The sequence below is a fragment of the Erinaceus europaeus genome, chromosome 8 (assembly GCF_950295315.1).
Source record: "Erinaceus europaeus chromosome 8, mEriEur2.1, whole genome shotgun sequence".
Taxonomy (NCBI): domain Eukaryota; kingdom Metazoa; phylum Chordata; class Mammalia; order Eulipotyphla; family Erinaceidae; genus Erinaceus; species Erinaceus europaeus.
Window position 1 is genome coordinate 53,326,440 of NC_080169.1, and position 17,554 is coordinate 53,343,993.

At 34.2% G+C, this 17,554-nt stretch overlaps 1 protein-coding gene across 1 annotated transcript in view; it reads left to right on the forward strand.

The window, feature by feature from the left end:
* Window positions 1-17,554, forward strand: part of CALCR (calcitonin receptor) — a 95,446-nt gene that overhangs the window by 48,806 nt on the left and 29,086 nt on the right. The window contains exons 3-4 of the mRNA XM_007522495.3: window positions 11,549-11,629; window positions 16,568-16,724. Of these exons, the coding sequence (XP_007522557.2) occupies window positions 11,579-11,629; window positions 16,568-16,724 (208 nt within the window). The 5' untranslated portion in view covers window positions 11,549-11,578. The remainder of the gene's footprint in view (window positions 1-11,548; window positions 11,630-16,567; window positions 16,725-17,554) is intronic.

Genomic DNA, 17,554 nt, shown 5'->3' on the forward strand with positions numbered 1-17,554 from the left:
CTTGACAGCAACTAGAATTTAGTAATTTTTTTTAGGTCACTATCACACAAGAAATAAATAACTCAGCAAACAGAGTGGTACAGATCATATCTATAGAATATCAGTGTCATTTTCCCTGTCTCCAAGGCAAATGAAAGCTCTCATTCCTTTTATTACATGACTTAGACAAGAAGCTAACCTTGTGGGTAGAGGTCAAGTACAATTGTATAAGGACCTTAGATTCAAAATATATTAAAGATTAGAAAATCATATAAAAGATTAGAATGAAGCTATCTAGAAGCTGTTATAAAAGCTAGAGAATGTCAGGTTTCAGGGACCTTGACATGAGTTAATAATGCTCTTTCATCTTATAAATGGGAAACTACAGCAGTATATTGATTAGCCTAAGATCATGCAGCACAGTGAGCAGCAAAATTGTTAACAGTAATGATCAGTTACATCATTTGAACGTTAATATCTATCATTTCAGTAATCGTTTATACTTTTAAGCTTACATTTAATTTTAGCTATAAATGCTGTCACATAAGTCACTCCGTAAAATGCTTTTTCCTTCTATCCTGAACACATAACTGTTTCTACATATTGGTGCTATCTTCAAAGGGAGAAAGGAAGTTTTCCACAGAGAGGAAAGTTTGATTCATTCTGCTTTCTAAGAACTTTTTATTTCTATGACTATATCCAGGTCCTCTCCCTGACACATCAGGCTTCCTAAAAGTCAAAATTATGTATTCTCCAAGAAAAACAGAACATGCTCATATTGCAACAAAAATACATCTGTGTATTGAATGTTTAGTACATGTCAAATGTTTTATGGCTTCAACTGCCTTCAAGTTGACATTAGCACTGTACTAGGTATTGTGATTCTCATTTTTTTTAATGAGAAAGTGGAATCTCAGAAATATTTCTAATTTTCCCAGGTTCACACAGCTTATTTATATGATACTAGCAATTCAAACTTACCTTGATCATTTCATGATTCCATGTGGAAAATATAAGTAATTTTATTTTTTTAACTATTTTCTAAAGAATACTACGTGTTAAAAGACATAGAAAATTGGCAATACTGCCTTAATAATTAGAAACCATTTCTGAAGTACAATAGTCATATGTTGGAAAATAATTATCATAAATTATTGGCAAATACAGAAGAAAATTATTTAAGTACCATTTAGAACCAGATAATTTTATGGACTTATATGATATTTGTGCATGTATCTTAAGTGGCAAATGCAGTCAAACTGCATGGACCTCTTAAGGAATATATTAAAAGCCTCTTGAAAGCCAAGAGTGTTGCTCTTTAATTAGACTTAGACTTTTCAGAGGGTCTATATAAGTCAAACTAATTCATACTACTGAAAATACAATTATCTTAAATATTGTAAGATCTCAACCTGTATTTTATTAAGCAAAAGGATTCACCTCGCCTCAATAAAAAACATGGTTATTAATTCCATGACAAAGAATGTGAAATTATAAATTTTTCTGCCTTAAAAAAAAAGTTCTCTTTTCTTCTCTCTTCCATCTTACTTTGTAGAGATCTCGGACAAATGAAAAGGCAGAGTAAAATCAAGAACTAAAAATAGTCTGCCTTGTCAACCTTTCAGATACAGATACACACACATCACTATAATTAGTAGATTGAAAGTGTTTTGAAGTTTCTACGACCCTATACACAAGAGATCATAGACAGATTAGGCAGAGAAATCTCTTTTGGTGACAAAAAATTTAATAGTTGTCCCTAGGGATATACTTTTCATCATAATTTTACTCACACAAAGCAATTTATCTATATAATTGTTAGTAGTTTATTTCTGTTTGGAAATCACTATCTGTTTGTCCCAGTTGGTGATTCAATTTTGTTTTATGCTTTCTCTTTTTTGCTTTTGAATGATGTTTTCAGTATGCAATATTGGTATGCTTATTAATTGGTCAAAACAGCATAGTGAAGTGTTTTAATGATACAACACTATTTTTGATGGAATGAAGGCAGCTGTTCTTACTGCTTTTTCACAAGGAATTGTGCAATGTCCGCAAGGGAAAGAGAAGAGCTATAAAAATAACAAATGGTGCTGATTCAGTGTCTTCTATGACTTAACCACATTCTCTAGCTGTCGGGGATGGATGCCATCATGATTCTTTCCAAGAAATTCTCTAATGAAGTGTAGGATATCTGCACCTCTTTAAGCAGCACTATTAAAATAGAGTGTTCCTTGTTTGGCTTATGGCCATCCAGAAGAGAGAAGTGATCTCACCTCAATCGGGAGACAAAAGACTATAAAATGTAGCCTATAGATTCTAAGATTCTGACTACTGTTCAGAATAAAGGATTAGTCTGCCAATAATATTCTCTCAGAAGAAAGTCCTTTCTGTTTCTGCCTCCTTTTGTCTCTGAATACAGAATATTTCTTTGCATAATACTCATTTCTCTATTCAGCATGTCCCATCTTCTTAGAATTATAGTTATTCAAAGTTGGAGCACTCATAGAGCAACCTCCCACTTTACACACTTGTAGTCCTCATCTTTTCCAAATTCCCACACTTACTAAAAGCAGGGCTAGAATTTGAATCCATATCTTCAAACTCCCACTTACATTGTGCTCCAGTTCCCAACCTCACCCTTTACTTTGTCTTTTCCTGAATCATTAATGATGAATTCTGAATGAAAACAGTCATTTAGAGCTTTTCTCAGTTTTTTACTATTATTATTTTGTTTTTATTTTAATTGGTCTAGTATTTTGCAGTTGAGTTGCTTTTATCTCAACTACATATATTACAAGATTTTACTATTCTTTAAAAACATTTCATGTTAAAATGATAGTGTAGAGAAAGTTAATATGAAATGTAAGAATTTGTTATATTTTTTCCTGTTAGTGGGGATTTCCAAAGAAGCAAAAAAATAATATGAAGTAAAATAGAAACATAGGCAATTTTCTGTAATATGGCTGACCATATTCTGCCTTTGTGCTTTCTTGGAAGTTGCTTTTATAGCTATATTATGGCTATTCTTTATTGGCTGCTGCTATTCATTTCCTTTTATAGTTTTGTAATTACATTTGTGAAATATGTTTTTAACACTTAATCACCACCACAGGATACTCTTAAGAGATGTAATCAGAAAGAATATCAGCCGACCTGACTTCAAAGTACTGCTAATTTAGTATTCATTTTTTATTGCAATGTTATTGGTTTCATGAATGAAGCTTTAACTGTAGAGAATGGACCTCACTTAAATGGTATTCCCATTGTTTTAAGTGTATTATTTAATTTGTGGAGTTTTCTTTCTATGAGGATTGTTGTCAGACTTTTAAAAAAATTATTAATGATTTAATGATGATTAACAAGATTGTAAGTAACAGGGGTACAATTCCATACAGTCCCCACCATCAGAGTTTCATGTCCCATCCCCTCCATTGGCAGCTTCCCTATTCTTTTTTCTTTAATATTTTATTTATTTATTTTTCTCTTTTGTTGTCCTTGTTGTTTTTCATTGTTGTTGTATTATTGTTATTGTTGTCATTGTTAGATAGGACAGAGAGAAATGGAGAGCGGAGGGGAAGACAGAGAGGGAGAGAAAGATAGACACCTGCAGACCTGCTTCACCGCAACTCCCCTGCAGGTGGGGAGCTGGGGCTCAAACCGGGATCCTTGCGGGTCCTTTCACTTTGCACCATGTGTGCTTAACCCGCTGGGCTACCATCCGACTCCCTTCCCTATTCTTTATTCCTCTGGGAGTACGGATCAAAAAAAAATTTTTTTTTATAAAAGACTTTCATGCTTGGCACTCCAAAATCTTTTTATTTTTATTATTATTTTTTAACTTAGAGATAGAAATTGAGAAGGGAAGAGAAAACTGAGAGACACCTGCAGCCCTACTTCACAACTCGAGAAGCTTTCCCCCTGCAGGTGGGGACCAGGGGCTTGAACACAGGTCCTTGAAAACTGTAATGTGTGCACTTAACCAGGTGTACCACCACCTGGTCCTTGGACCAAAATTTTTTATGGAGTGCAGAGGTGGAAGGTCTGGCTTCTGTAATTGCTTCTCTGTTGAACATGGATGTTGACAAGTGGACCCACGACCCTAGCCTTTTTCTTTTCTTTCTTTCTTTTTTATATTTTTATTTAATTTATTTATAAAATAAAATATCAATAAAACTATAGAATACAAGGAGTACAGTTCCACACATTTCCCACCACCAAAGTTCCATATCCCATCCCCTCCACTGGAAGCTTTCCTATTCTTTATCTCTGGGAGTATGGACCCAGGATCAATATGGAGTGGAAGGTCTGGCTTCTGTAATTGCTTCTCCGCTGAACACTGGCAAATAGTTCTACACTCCCAGCCTGTTTCTATCTTTTCCTAGTGGGGCAGGGCTCCTGAGAGATAGGGTTCCAGGGTATATATGTGAGGTCATCTGCCCCAAGGAGTCAGGTTGGCATCATGGTAGCATCTGCAACTTGGTAGTCAGACATTCTTTTAAGTAGCCTTTCATTAACTATAACAGGATGAAAATATGACCAAGCGATTAAGGTGAGATGAACATAACTTTCCCACCTCTCTTCTACAGTTTTTTATTCTGATATTGATTCCATATTTCCATGTTTCTGCATGAGCATAATTTTGAACTAAGATCTCTTTTCAGATTTTGTCTTTGTGACTCATTGACCATGAAAAGTAGCTGAAGTTATATAAAATTTTGCAGACTTTTGTTTACTTATATATAAAGTAGAGATAATGCTTGTTTGCATTTGACCCCAAAACAAAACCAAATGTAGGCATGGGTAGATAGCATAATGGTTATGCAAAGAGCCTGAGGCTCCAAAGTCCCAGGTGCAACCCCCACACCACCATAAACCAAAGCTGAAAAGTTCTGTTAAAAAACAAGCTCTCCCTACCCCCACCTCCACAAAAAAAAGAAAGAAAAAAGAAAATGTATAGAATTACCTAATTCTTAAGACTCAGTTCCTTTTGGTTTCCTTCCTTTCTTTCATACCAGCTCTCCCTAAAAAATATTTAAAAGTTCATTTTAATGAATTTTCCAATTTTCCTGAATATATATATATATATATATATATATTCTCCATGTATTAATCAGTTAAGATTAACATACCAGTTTTCTCAATGAATATTAGATTCTAACTACAAATATCCTCCCCCTAAAATGAGAACTTGCCTGGGCCTAAAGTTTACAGTTCAAAGGTTTACATATTCTTTACAACAAGTGAGAATAGAGGTCATGGGGGAGTTTTATTACTTATCATCTCTCTGCCAATAGGGATGGTTCAGATCCCAGCAAGATTTAAATCAACATGTGATGTGTGCACTAACTAGGTGTGCCACCGATTTATATTGGAGAAGCTCTTGATCAAAGATTTTTTCCAATCTAGTTTGTTCACTTTGCATTAATTCTAGCTCTTACCTCTCTAGGTTATCCTTATCTCTAGGCTACTATCATTAAATGAATACCACTAAAGGGAGACAAGGGAGATACACAGAACTGTTTAATGTTGGAAAAATCCAAATGGGAATTATCTATGGATTAGGATTAGCTAGATCTCTTCAAACACCCTGAATTAAATAAACTTCATTGTCCTCACACCAAACCGTGCTCTTTAAAATTGTTGCTTTAATGTTTTTAATTGTATGTTATGTGTTATAGTTAGTTTCTTTATAGACTTAATAAAGTCTATAAAGTAAAATGATAAAACAAGTCATTTGTAAATTATGGATTTTCTTTGATAAAAACAGACTACAAGATTTTTTGTATATATTTTTGTATATTTCACCTCACCTGAAATATTAAATTGACAGAATGAAATTGACTTTGAAACCACTGTTTTAAATAGAAGTCCCTTCAAATACTTGTAATCATCATGGCTGACACTAGGCTGTGCATCTCTAATGTCTTTAATACTGTCTAATTGCTCTGTTTTGCAAGATAATCTAGTTAATTTTATGAAACCAAACTGCTTAGACAGCTGTGCAAAAAAAAAAAAAAAAAAAGGTAATTCCCAAGACACTCAAATTTTAGGGAGAGGATCTTAAATAATTTAATAGCAAGAAGAGGAAATCAGTGCAATAATTAAATAATATCTGATGGTGCTTTTCGTTATTCGTAAATATATGCTGCTAGAATTAGAAATATAGGGATGTAGTATCTTTGCATAAAATCCCAGATATGTTAAGAGTATTGGGAAATATATATAAGTAAAGAGACATATAGTGACAGTTTTTACTCAGGCTTTCTTTATAGTGCATAAAACCTCAGACCAGGGAATGCCTCTGACAGTTAACTGTGTGATGAGCAAATGTGTAGATACAACAAGTACTCTCTGCCTTTCTGACTGCTTCATTCAACCCCACTTTTCTTTCAGGAAATACAAGCAGAAATTCAGGCACAATGAACAATTTATGTCTGTTCATTGTGTGTGGGAGAGAAAGAAAGAGAGAGCTTCAGTGCTCATTCATAGCTAGTGGGCCTTCATGTAATAGTGCTTGTGGTCGGTAGTCAACAATTACTCTGATTGGTGAATGCTTAAGTAGCAACGATTAGCACCACTTTGTTCAGAATGAACCCACTTTATTCAGATAAAAAAATTTCTACTCTAGAATATCCTCAATATATAATTCCTGAAGATAATTAAAAGAAATTGCAGGGATACGTCATTTAACAAAACTGACTTAATAAAATGCATATACAGTTATGGTCTCAATAGGTTCTATCATATAGCTGTGACTGTATAGTGAGCAAAGAAGATGGTTTAATGGATTACTTCTTGGTCATGTATCACTTCTATCTTAAGCAGACCAAGCCATACAGACTTCTGTGGCATAAAACAGAAGTCAACTTCGAAAAAACCTAGAGATGAGACAGGGTCATAATTCACAATGTGCACTAGATTGGGAGCATATGATAAAGTTTAACTAGAGCTCTTCCACGAATTCTATCCTACTTCAGGGAAATTGCTTCAACAGATTCTCCCTAGCTCATGGACAGTGAAAAATTAGGATATTAGAACTCTTGGATACATTCCACCTAATGAAATCAATTATATCTCTTTCTGAATGTGTTTACAGAATAGTTTGATGTGTGCATGACATTGAATTCTACATAGTAATATTGAGAGTTATAACTTATGTCAATACAGTGCCTCTGACAAACTCTGTGTAAGAGAGGAATTTTTTTCACTCATTAGTATCTATGAAAGTGAATTTTCAAAACAAAACATCAACATATTTAAGTTAATCATCTATTCACCAGAATTGCAATAATCCAGACAAGCTGTGGCAAAGTCTTACAATGTACATTACAAAAAATAAAGAAATGCAAATAAGTCTGTAACATTTCCTTATTACAACTTTTTCTGCTAATTAACAGAGTAGTAGAACTTTGATTAACTAAAACATTAGATAACTTCTAACCAAGCTTGCTTCTTCATTCTTGAGTACACATTGAATACACATTATTATAGGTAAGTATGATTAGTAAAAGAAATTATTTTAATAAGTTTCTTTAAAGGATCTATCTGTAGGGACTACTCAAACTCTTCACTACCCTTAATAAAGTCTAAGAACCCAGAAAGTGACACAGTGAATAAAAAATGGGATTGTCAAGCACGAGGTCCCAAGTTTGACCCCTGTCACTCCATGTGCCAGAACCGTTTTCTAGTTCTCTCCATCCCTCATTATCTCATAAAAATAAATAGATAAATTTTTCTAAAAAGTACAAATTTCTGTTTAAAAAAATGCACAGTACTCTACATCTCTGAAACTTTATTCTAATCAACTTCTCTTTTTCATCATTAAATGAGTGTTTACAATGGGAACATTTTGGAAGACACATGTAGAAAATGTAGAAAATGCTTTTTATACATTTATTTTTCTATTGGAGGCTTAAATAGATCACTAAAATTTCATATTTTGCTACAAAAGTAAATAAAAATAATTTAACTTACTTTTCAAGGAAATTTGCTTTTTAAAAAATGAATATTAATCTAACCATCAACACTGAATTAGTACTTTTAATTTTTTATTTAAGAAAGGATTAGTGAACAAAAACATAAGGTAGGAGGGGTACAACTCCACACAATTCCCACCACCCAATCCCCATAACCCACCCCCTCCCATGGTAACTTTCCCATTCTCTAGCCCTCTGGGAGCATGGACCCAGGGTCGTTGAGGGTTGCAGAAGGTAGAAGGTCTAGCTTCTGTAATTGCTTCCCCGCTGAACATGGTCATTGACTGGTCGGTCCATACCCCCAGTCTGCCTCTCTCTTTCCCTAGTAAGGTGTGTCTCTGGGGAAGCTGAGCTCCAGGACACATTGGTGGGGTCCTCAATCCAGGGAAGCCTGGCCAGCATCCTGGTGGCATCTGGAACCTGGTGATTGAAAAGAGAGTTAACATATGAAGCCAAACAATTTGTTGAGCAATCATGGATCCCAAGCTTGGAATAGTGGAGAGGAAGTGTTAGGGAGGTACTCACTGCAAACTCTAGTGTACTTCTGCTTTCAGGTATATATTTTGCAGTAGTTTATGGATACGTGTGCACATAAGCTCTCTCTCACAGAAACTGGTGTATATCTAGGTTATGGGACTTTGTTGGAAAGTGAACTACCTGAGATGAAATTAGAGTGTACTATTAAAGGAAAGGTCTCACCCGAGTAATGAAGCTGAAGGGTTGTCATTCCACACGTGAAGTCTCTGGATACAGTCTGAGGTGAAGCATGTTGAGGTGGCAATCGTTGCTTTGGTTAGGTTGTGATCGGCGGATGCAATATTATTTGGTTTGGATTGGGAGATGCATACAGGAAAGTGGGCCCTATCCAAGGGTTCCAGGACTGGGGGAAGTAGGGGCTCTATAGTGAAGATGTGAGGTTCCTGCTGTCTTAGGGTTCAAAAAGACAATCGATAGTTAATATTATCATCACATTATTTGTTAATTGGGTTAACTTTGAAAAGTCCCTTTGTTATGGTTTGCTGTACAAATTAGTACTTTAAGCTCTTTTTTTTTTTTTCAGGGAAAATGGTTCCCACTGTCCATCCAGCTCATCCCTGCAAAACAGAGATACAGTTTTCAGCTTAGTGTTGATAACTCATTTAAAGTGTCAGATCAGTGTAGATTCTGATATCCCACCCAGTCACCAAAACTTCCCATAACTATTGTATTTGCATATTAAAATCAGGTTCTAGGGGGTGGGGTGGTACTACAGCGGGTTTAACATACGTGGCGCAAAGCACAAGGACCAGCATAAGGATCCCGGTTCCAGCTCCTGGCTCCCCACCTGCGTTGGGTAGGGGGTAACTTCACAGTCAGTGGAGCATGTCTGCAGGTGTATAGATTTCTCTCCCTCTCTCTGTCTTCCCCTCCTCTCTCTATTTCTCTCTGTCTTATCCAACAACAACAGCAATGGCAACAATAACAAAAGCAGGGGCAACAACAAAGGCAACAAAATGGAAAAAGGGCATCCAGGAACAGTGGATTTGTAGTGCAGGCACCAAGCCTGAGCAATAACCCTGAAGAAAAAAAAAAAATCAGATTCTACTATAAAGTCCTGGGGCTTCTTCATTCTTTCTCTCTTTCTTGTAGTCAACCTTGTAAAATGTGAATTATTTCATGCTCCATTCTGAGTCTACTGTACAATGCATAGTATTTCTTCCTGAAATTATAAAGCCTCGTTTTTCTTCAAAACTCTACTCATAAATAATTTATTCTCTCAACAAAAATCACCACAGGGGCCGGGTGGTGGTGCACCTGGTTGAGTGCACATATTACAGTGCACAAGGACCTGGGTTGGAGCCTATGGTCCCCATCTGCAGGGGGAAAGCTTTGCAAGTGGTGAAGCAGACTGCAGAAGTTTCTCTGTCTCTCTCCCTCTCTATATCCCCTCCTCCACTCAATTTCTGGCTGTATCTAGCCAATAAATAAATAAAGATAATAAAAAATAAAAAAATCACTACAAAAGATGCTTCTCAAAGATATTCATATCTGTAAGTTACTATTTAACTCTAGAAAATTATAGTTGAAGGTGTTTGTTTTTACTAGAGATAGGTTCAGTACACCTTATGTTTACTATAAATCTGTGCATGATAAATTTGTTATAATTCGAAATAATTCAGTAGTCTTTGGTATTATAAATGTTTTCAATTAATAAGAGAAAAACAACAGTCCTTGTCTCTTGACTAAACTCCTCTGTATTTTACAAATATTCACTCTCTTGTCTATTTTCACTCCAGTCACTTTAGTTGTTCATGGTGCAATTGTAAAAGTAGTGTGAGGGGTTTTGAAACTATGGGACTCCCTTTTCCTAGAGCAAGATGATTGTGTAGCTACATTCACATTAAAGGTGTCAAGTTACTCATTTTAATGATATTGTAGAGTCAAAACTAAGAGACATATACTTTATGAAATATGAAATGACATCAAATATATGACACAGATAGAAAAAGCCAATTAACTGCCTAATAACCCCATATCTACCTTCACAGAGAAACTGGCTTCTTACTGTGCTTAACACTCACATTTGGAATTAATGAGCAACTCTTTCCTATCAAAAAAGGACCAGGCTTTTAATTCTGACAAGTATAATGTTCCACACATCCTGTTTCTGTCTGACTAAATCATAGGAATCTTCTAAGTTATCAGCAGATTTTTAGAAATATAATGTCTATTTGTACAGGATTTATTCCTCCACCCCAAACAGAATTAAGGAAAGAAATATCAATTTTACGAGTATATATATATATATATGTGTGTGTGTGTGTGTGTGTGTGTGTGTGAGTGAGTGAGTGTGTGTGTGTGTGTGTGTGTGTGTGTGTGTGTACATATATGTATATTAAAAATCCTACCTTTCATACTAGGAAATCTGTATCATCTAAAGTCATAGGTAGTAATATTCCCAAAATAGAAAGAAGACAAACTAAAGCTCCTCCTCTTTGAACTACTCCCCTTTACTGAATTCCTTCATTATGTGTTTTTGCTCAAGCTAGCAACTTGAAAAACAAATTTAATTTCCTCCTTCCTATGTCTCCCCATGGTTATCTTGGCGCTTCTTAAAGTAGGAAAACCCTGTAGGATTCTTTGCATTTACTTAAAAATTACAGAGACATGAGTTAAAAGAATCAAGACTTAAAGCAAAAAGTTTGTATTGGTACTGATGAGAATAATGAAAAACCATACCAATATAGTGAAGAAGAGTGGGCATACTGGAAAGGAGTCACTTTTATATATCAAGACCAAAGGATTCAAAAAAATAAAAAATAATCAACATGCACTTTAACGTGTGACTGTCTTTTTCTTAACAGGAAGATTTTAGGTAACAACACAGAAAGAAAAGACAACAGAGAGCCTGCAGCTGCATTTACATAATAAATGTTCTTACTTACATGTATTTTATTTAGAGTGTCTTAGGTCCTCCCCAAGTCAAAGAAAAAGAAAAAGAATTACTACAGAAAAACTACATTAATCAAAATATTAGTGTACCATAAATAACTTGCTGCTTTTCATATTAATGTTAATATAGTGACTATTGTGTTACTTTTATATTTTTCTAGAATTTTGAAGGTCATCTTCAAAAACTAAAAATGAAGATCACATTTATACGCAGCTTTTTGGCTTTGTTCATCTTTCTAAATGTAAGTAAAGCAATTATCCTAAACTATGTTAATAAGGAATACTGAAATAAGAAAGACTGTTTTGAGTATGATTAAGTGGGAATCTGCAAAAGTAGACATTATTTTCCAGAAGTCAAAACTAAGATTGTTCAAGTTGTCATTTTTCATATTACATGTGAAATATCCTTTTGATCTGATCTAAATTAGTAGTGTGCTTTATTCAGATATGTGACTTATGCTAAATATACAAAAATAACAATACTCTGAGACTTCTCTGAAAAAGTATCTTTGAAATTAATGGGGAAAGCTAGTGTTCTTAGATCAAGTTTTTTTGTTAGGTATGAAGATTTGAATGGCATTTTCTGATTCTGCTCTCTTTTAAAGTAGATAAATTCTTCTAGTTTAGTAATTAACTTCAAATGCTCTTCATATCAGAATCTAAGAATTTTTATTTATTTATTTATTTAGTGGTGTTTTGCAGGATAACAGATAGAAGTATAGTTCTACACAACTTCCCATAACAAAGTTCTGTGCTTTCTCTCCCCCCCCCCAACCCCCAAACATAGTTTTCCCGATGTTTTAGATATGGGTGACTATATATATTTTCAAGTTCATATGTTTCAGTTCTTTACATTCTACATCTGAATGAAATCATCCAGTAGTTATTCATCATTTTCATACTTAATCCACTAAACACAAACACCTCCAGTGCTATGCATTTTGTCCCAAAGGACAAATACAGTCTTTTTTAATTGCTGAGAAGTACTCCACTAAGTGTATGTCCCATGCCTTCTCTCTCTTTTTATTTTTTCTATTTATGACTCAAATGAGTGAAAAATCTGAGTTTTTAAAATTTTTATTATATGTATTTATTTATTGGATAGAGACAGCCAGAAATCAAGAGGAAAGGAGGAGGTAGAGGGGGAGAGAGATAACTGCAGCCCTGTTTCACCACTCGTGAAGCTTTATAATTACATGTGCCGTTTCCTAGTTCTAAGTTCCTAGGGGTTTTCCTAGCCCCTCTCTTTTCCCATCAGCTGCCACAGGTTATTGTCTGTTCAGGTGATTATAGGGAATATTTGGAATTTGGAATTGTCTCACCACATTATGAGGCCATAGTGGATAACAAGAGGTCCAGATAGATTTTACCCAAAAAGGTGGTCCTGGTCCTCAGAATTTCACTACTAAAAATAAAAAATTTCACTACCACAAACAATTTCAAGCATTCATCTTAATTGGGGAGGGGGGAGGTGATTCCAGTTACTTTACATTCTGACCCAACTTTACACCATCTCAAGTCCCTTTAGGCAGGATTTTTTTTTTTCCTCTAGGGTTATCACTTGGTGCCAGAACTATGAATCCACTGCTCCTGGTGACCACTTTTTCTTTTCTTTTCTTTTCTTTTCTTTTCTTTTCTTTTCTTTTCTTTCTTTCTTTTTCATTTCATTAAATTTTATTTGATAGGGCAAAAGGGGGAGGAGATAAAAAGAAAGATGGACACCTGCAGACCTGCTTCAACACTTGTGAGGCAACCTCACTGCACGTGGGGAGCAAGGACTCAAACATAGATCCTCAAGCATAGAGCATGGTGCTATGTGCACTTCACCAGGTGCACTACCACCAGGCCCCCATTCTAGGCAGTATTCCAAAGCAGCATGACTTCATCCATTTCAGATTCTGCCTCTACTTTCTTGTCCAGACTCTATTACCTACGCTAACATTACATAAAAGGGGTATTATTTGAGTGCATGGCCATTCAAATGATATTTCTTTCCTCTGTGTTCCATGATTAATATGCATAAAACTTCCTAGAATGTAAGCTCCTTGTGGGCAGGGTTCAGAACCTAGCATAGTACCTTTTATTTGAGAGCCACTCAGAGTATTTATTAACTAAATGATCCAGTGGTGTTTCTATGGTGGATTATAATTACTGGTGGCAGTTTGGTGGTTGTATGTGTGGCATCACTTACTGGAATTTTTATGAGTGACATCACATATACAACTGCTAATGTGCTACACGGAACAACGTGCGATCTTCTTTTTAATTTTGTGTTTAAATACTGTGTGAGGTGGCCTGTATACAGAACTTTAAACACTGATTTTTATTCAAAAACATAATATATTCTTAATATCTTATTTCTTTCTTTCTTTCTAAACTTTTTTTCCTTTTCACATTGTTTTGTTTATCAAAGAACTGCTTAGTCTGACTTATGGTGGTGAGGGGGAATTGAACTGGTGACTTCTCAGGCATGAGAGTCTGTTTGCATAACCATTATGCCATCTCCCTTGCCCAATAGCTTATTTCAAAATCATATATTTATTTACATCAAGAGATATCTAGTATCAACATAGTACTTACTGTCTTTATACAGAATAATCTTTGACATAGCTTGGCAGCTTTATCTAATTACAATAAATTCTACTTTGCCTGTTAATTGCTAAAAAGCACAACACTTCACTAGCAACCTTCATTTGCATGAAATCATCAGCAAAAAGCTTAATGAATATTGTTAAATTTGTATACTTCTTATTTTTATATAGTTGTAATTCCATGATTGGAATTATATATAATACATATGTGTATATATATATATATATGTACATATGTGTGTCTTAAATCTTCATTTACTTACCTGTTATATACATTTATATAACAGAATGTCTTGATATGTATTATTGTCAGAAGAAATTTATTGAAACAATCAGCTACCACTGGAAAAATTACATCATCAGTGTTAAAACATGAAGCAGACCATAAGTGGATTCAGATTATTATGGTTTATCAAACGACCAAGATTCTGATTTCTCATTCCTTCAGTGTTGAAACATTCTCAGCTGAACCAGACTCCAAACCAAGTTCACTGGAGTTTGTTTCAATATTGCAAGAATGATAATATGATGCTACTATCATCTGCATGAATTACACCTACTTTTTTAGATGGTCATTTCTCTGCTATTGATGTGATAACTACAATTTTACCCAGTAATGCCATTTCTAAAACACAACCATAAGATTTCCATTTAGTATACTTGTACATACTATTTCCATATAGAAATTTCAGGAATCTCTGAAGCACTGTATTGTCTGATTTTTTTTTTTCTCGCTTCATTTCCTGCTAACCTTCAGATAATGCTTCCTCTAGCCAAAGGTTTCCAGAAGAATTTTATATATGTCATTTCTTATCTCAGGAGCTTTATGTATTCCTTTCCCAAAAATCTCTCCTCCACTTCTCTCCCTATGCAAACATAACATACACATGAGGTCCAATTCATATTCTCCTCTATTGTTGTAGTTGGCCCATATTATTGTTTCAATTCACTTACTACTCTGAATTTTAACTGTACTATACACTGTACTGCAGTCTAGCATTTAGTGATAAACTGTTTCATAGGATGTATCATGACATACTCTGTAAAATTGTAAGACTACATCATTAATATCCAGACATATGTAGGTCAACTTAATAAGAATAGTCTGGTTAGTGACTATGGGTAACATACACACAAAAATGTACATAACACTTTCATAAACACAGTTGGGAATTTTTTTTTCCTAATATTTTAAAGTGAAAATGTTGCTTTATAGGCCTGTTATCCTCTCAGGTGTATGGTTTTCATTCTTAGGATAATTTAGGATAAAGATAGATAAACGTGTTTTTCAATATGTGTCACAGAGTAAGGAATATTCCTGACTTCAGGAGAAAAAAAAAAGTCAGTGCAAAATGATCCTGATGTAATGTCAGAGTAAAAAAGTCGCAGATTCAAGCATCACTAAAAACTTCATAATGAACCATGAAAGATTGAAATCTACATAAGCACAACTTAGAATAATATGTCAGACAGTGATATTTTCAGATATAAGCACACATGTACAAAAACACATCAACTTTTATAGATAGGGCTTGTAAAGGTGATGAAAATTAACTAACGCTGACAAAATGAATGTTAGTCTGTACCAGAATTATAAATGTGCTGAAAGAAACAGTAAGAGTAACATGATTTTCAACAGTGAAAAATAATGTTGTATAAGTTATCTGCCAATGAAATCATCTTGAAATAATTATGGACAATTATTCAAGGTAGAATATCTCAGAAGAACATTATTTCATTTGTTCCATTAAGTAAATGAGGTAAATTTTTGTCAGTATTCTCAGTTTAAGCACAACAAAAAATTAACTGAAAGAAATTAGTAAAACAGCTAATTATTGTACTTATATAATTATCAATTTTTTAATAATGTGATTTGTGGCTCTTAGGAGTTTTATAGAAGACAAATTTAATTTAATTTTTTTTTTTAGAAATTGGGTTTTTGCTTGTTTCTTTTTCTACAGTTTGTTTCTAAACTCTACAGTGATAATAAAGTTTAAAGAATCATATGGTAAAGAAATCCATGAATGGGGCTGGGTGGTGGCACACCTGGTTGAGCACACCTCTTACAATGCACAACGACCCGGGTTTGAGCCTTCCTCCCACCTGCGGGGTTGGGAAGAGCTTTGCGAGTGGTGAAGCAGTGCTGTAGGTGTGTCTCTTTCTCTCTCTCTTTTTCTCTCTATCTACCTCCATCTCCCCCCTCTCTCTCGGTTTCTGGCTGTCTATATCCAATAAATAAAGATACCAAAAAAAAGAAGAAAGAAATCCATGAATGTATGTGGGTACTATACATTCTCAATAGTGAATAGAATGAATAAAAATATGAAATATATAGAATTTTTAGATGAAATAGAAATACACTCAACTTACAGTATAGAAATATTCTATATGGAGAGCAAGATAATTGTTCCTATAGAAGCAAAAACAAATGTCCTTAATTCTTTGTCTCATTTAGCTATGTGTTGTGAGTAAATGTAAATGCATAAAATGTAGAATAATTATAAATCTATAGTAAGCAATGATGTTTAATAAATTATGTATACATAACAATTAATCTCTATGAATAACCAATTTTCCTTTTTAATACAGCAACATACCATGACTTCTCCTCAGTATGCAAATACCACTTATGACCCACTGGATGATCTCGAGCCGTTTCTGTTCTTGCTTGGCAAGAAGAGGATGATGGATGCACAGTACAGCTGCTTTAACCGAATGCGTCAGTTACCCCCATACCAAGGAGAAGGTATAAAGAATTGTATATGTGCAGTGTCTTCACTTTGTTCATGTTCACCACACTGCTTTTTGGTTAACATCTGCTCTTATTTGGAAATTACTATAAGAGCTCAATATTCACACTTGGCAGGCAGGAATCATACAGGGTTAAAAGTAAGGAAGAAGGAGAAGGGATTAGAAAATGCTGGCCAGAGAACTTGCCTGATTTGAAACCTATCAAAACCCTGTCTAATTTGGTTTAAGTAGGTTGTATTTTCCCTTAGTTGTCAAATGGTTGGCAACTCTTACTATTCCTTCTTTTCTACCCACCATTTCCAGAAGAAATAGAAAAAGACATCACTTCTGAAAATATTATTTATTGATTACCTTCTCTAGAATGCTCTATTACGATCCAAATTTTCTCAGGGCCAAGCATATTCTGTATATAACCTAGAGGAAAACAAAAAGATATGATGGCCAAGCATTGCTGCGTTCATGTGAATTCTCTTCCATGTCCCTTAAAACACTTAATAAAGAAACAACAAAATCTTGTATATCCTTATATATTCTAAGACAACACCACTTAGAAGGGTGAAATTTACTAAATATCATAGATTACAACAAATAGTTTGCCTTCAAGTAGTTGAAGTTTTAACTTATAGTTTCTATTTTTAGCACTTTCTTTAAAAAGTAAGTTAAAAAATATATTATATTATTATAATATATATTATGTATTATAATATAATATAATATTATATTATAATGTAATATAATATAATATATATTATATATTATGTATTATAATATAATATAATATAATATAATATAATATTATAATGTAATATAATATAATATATATTA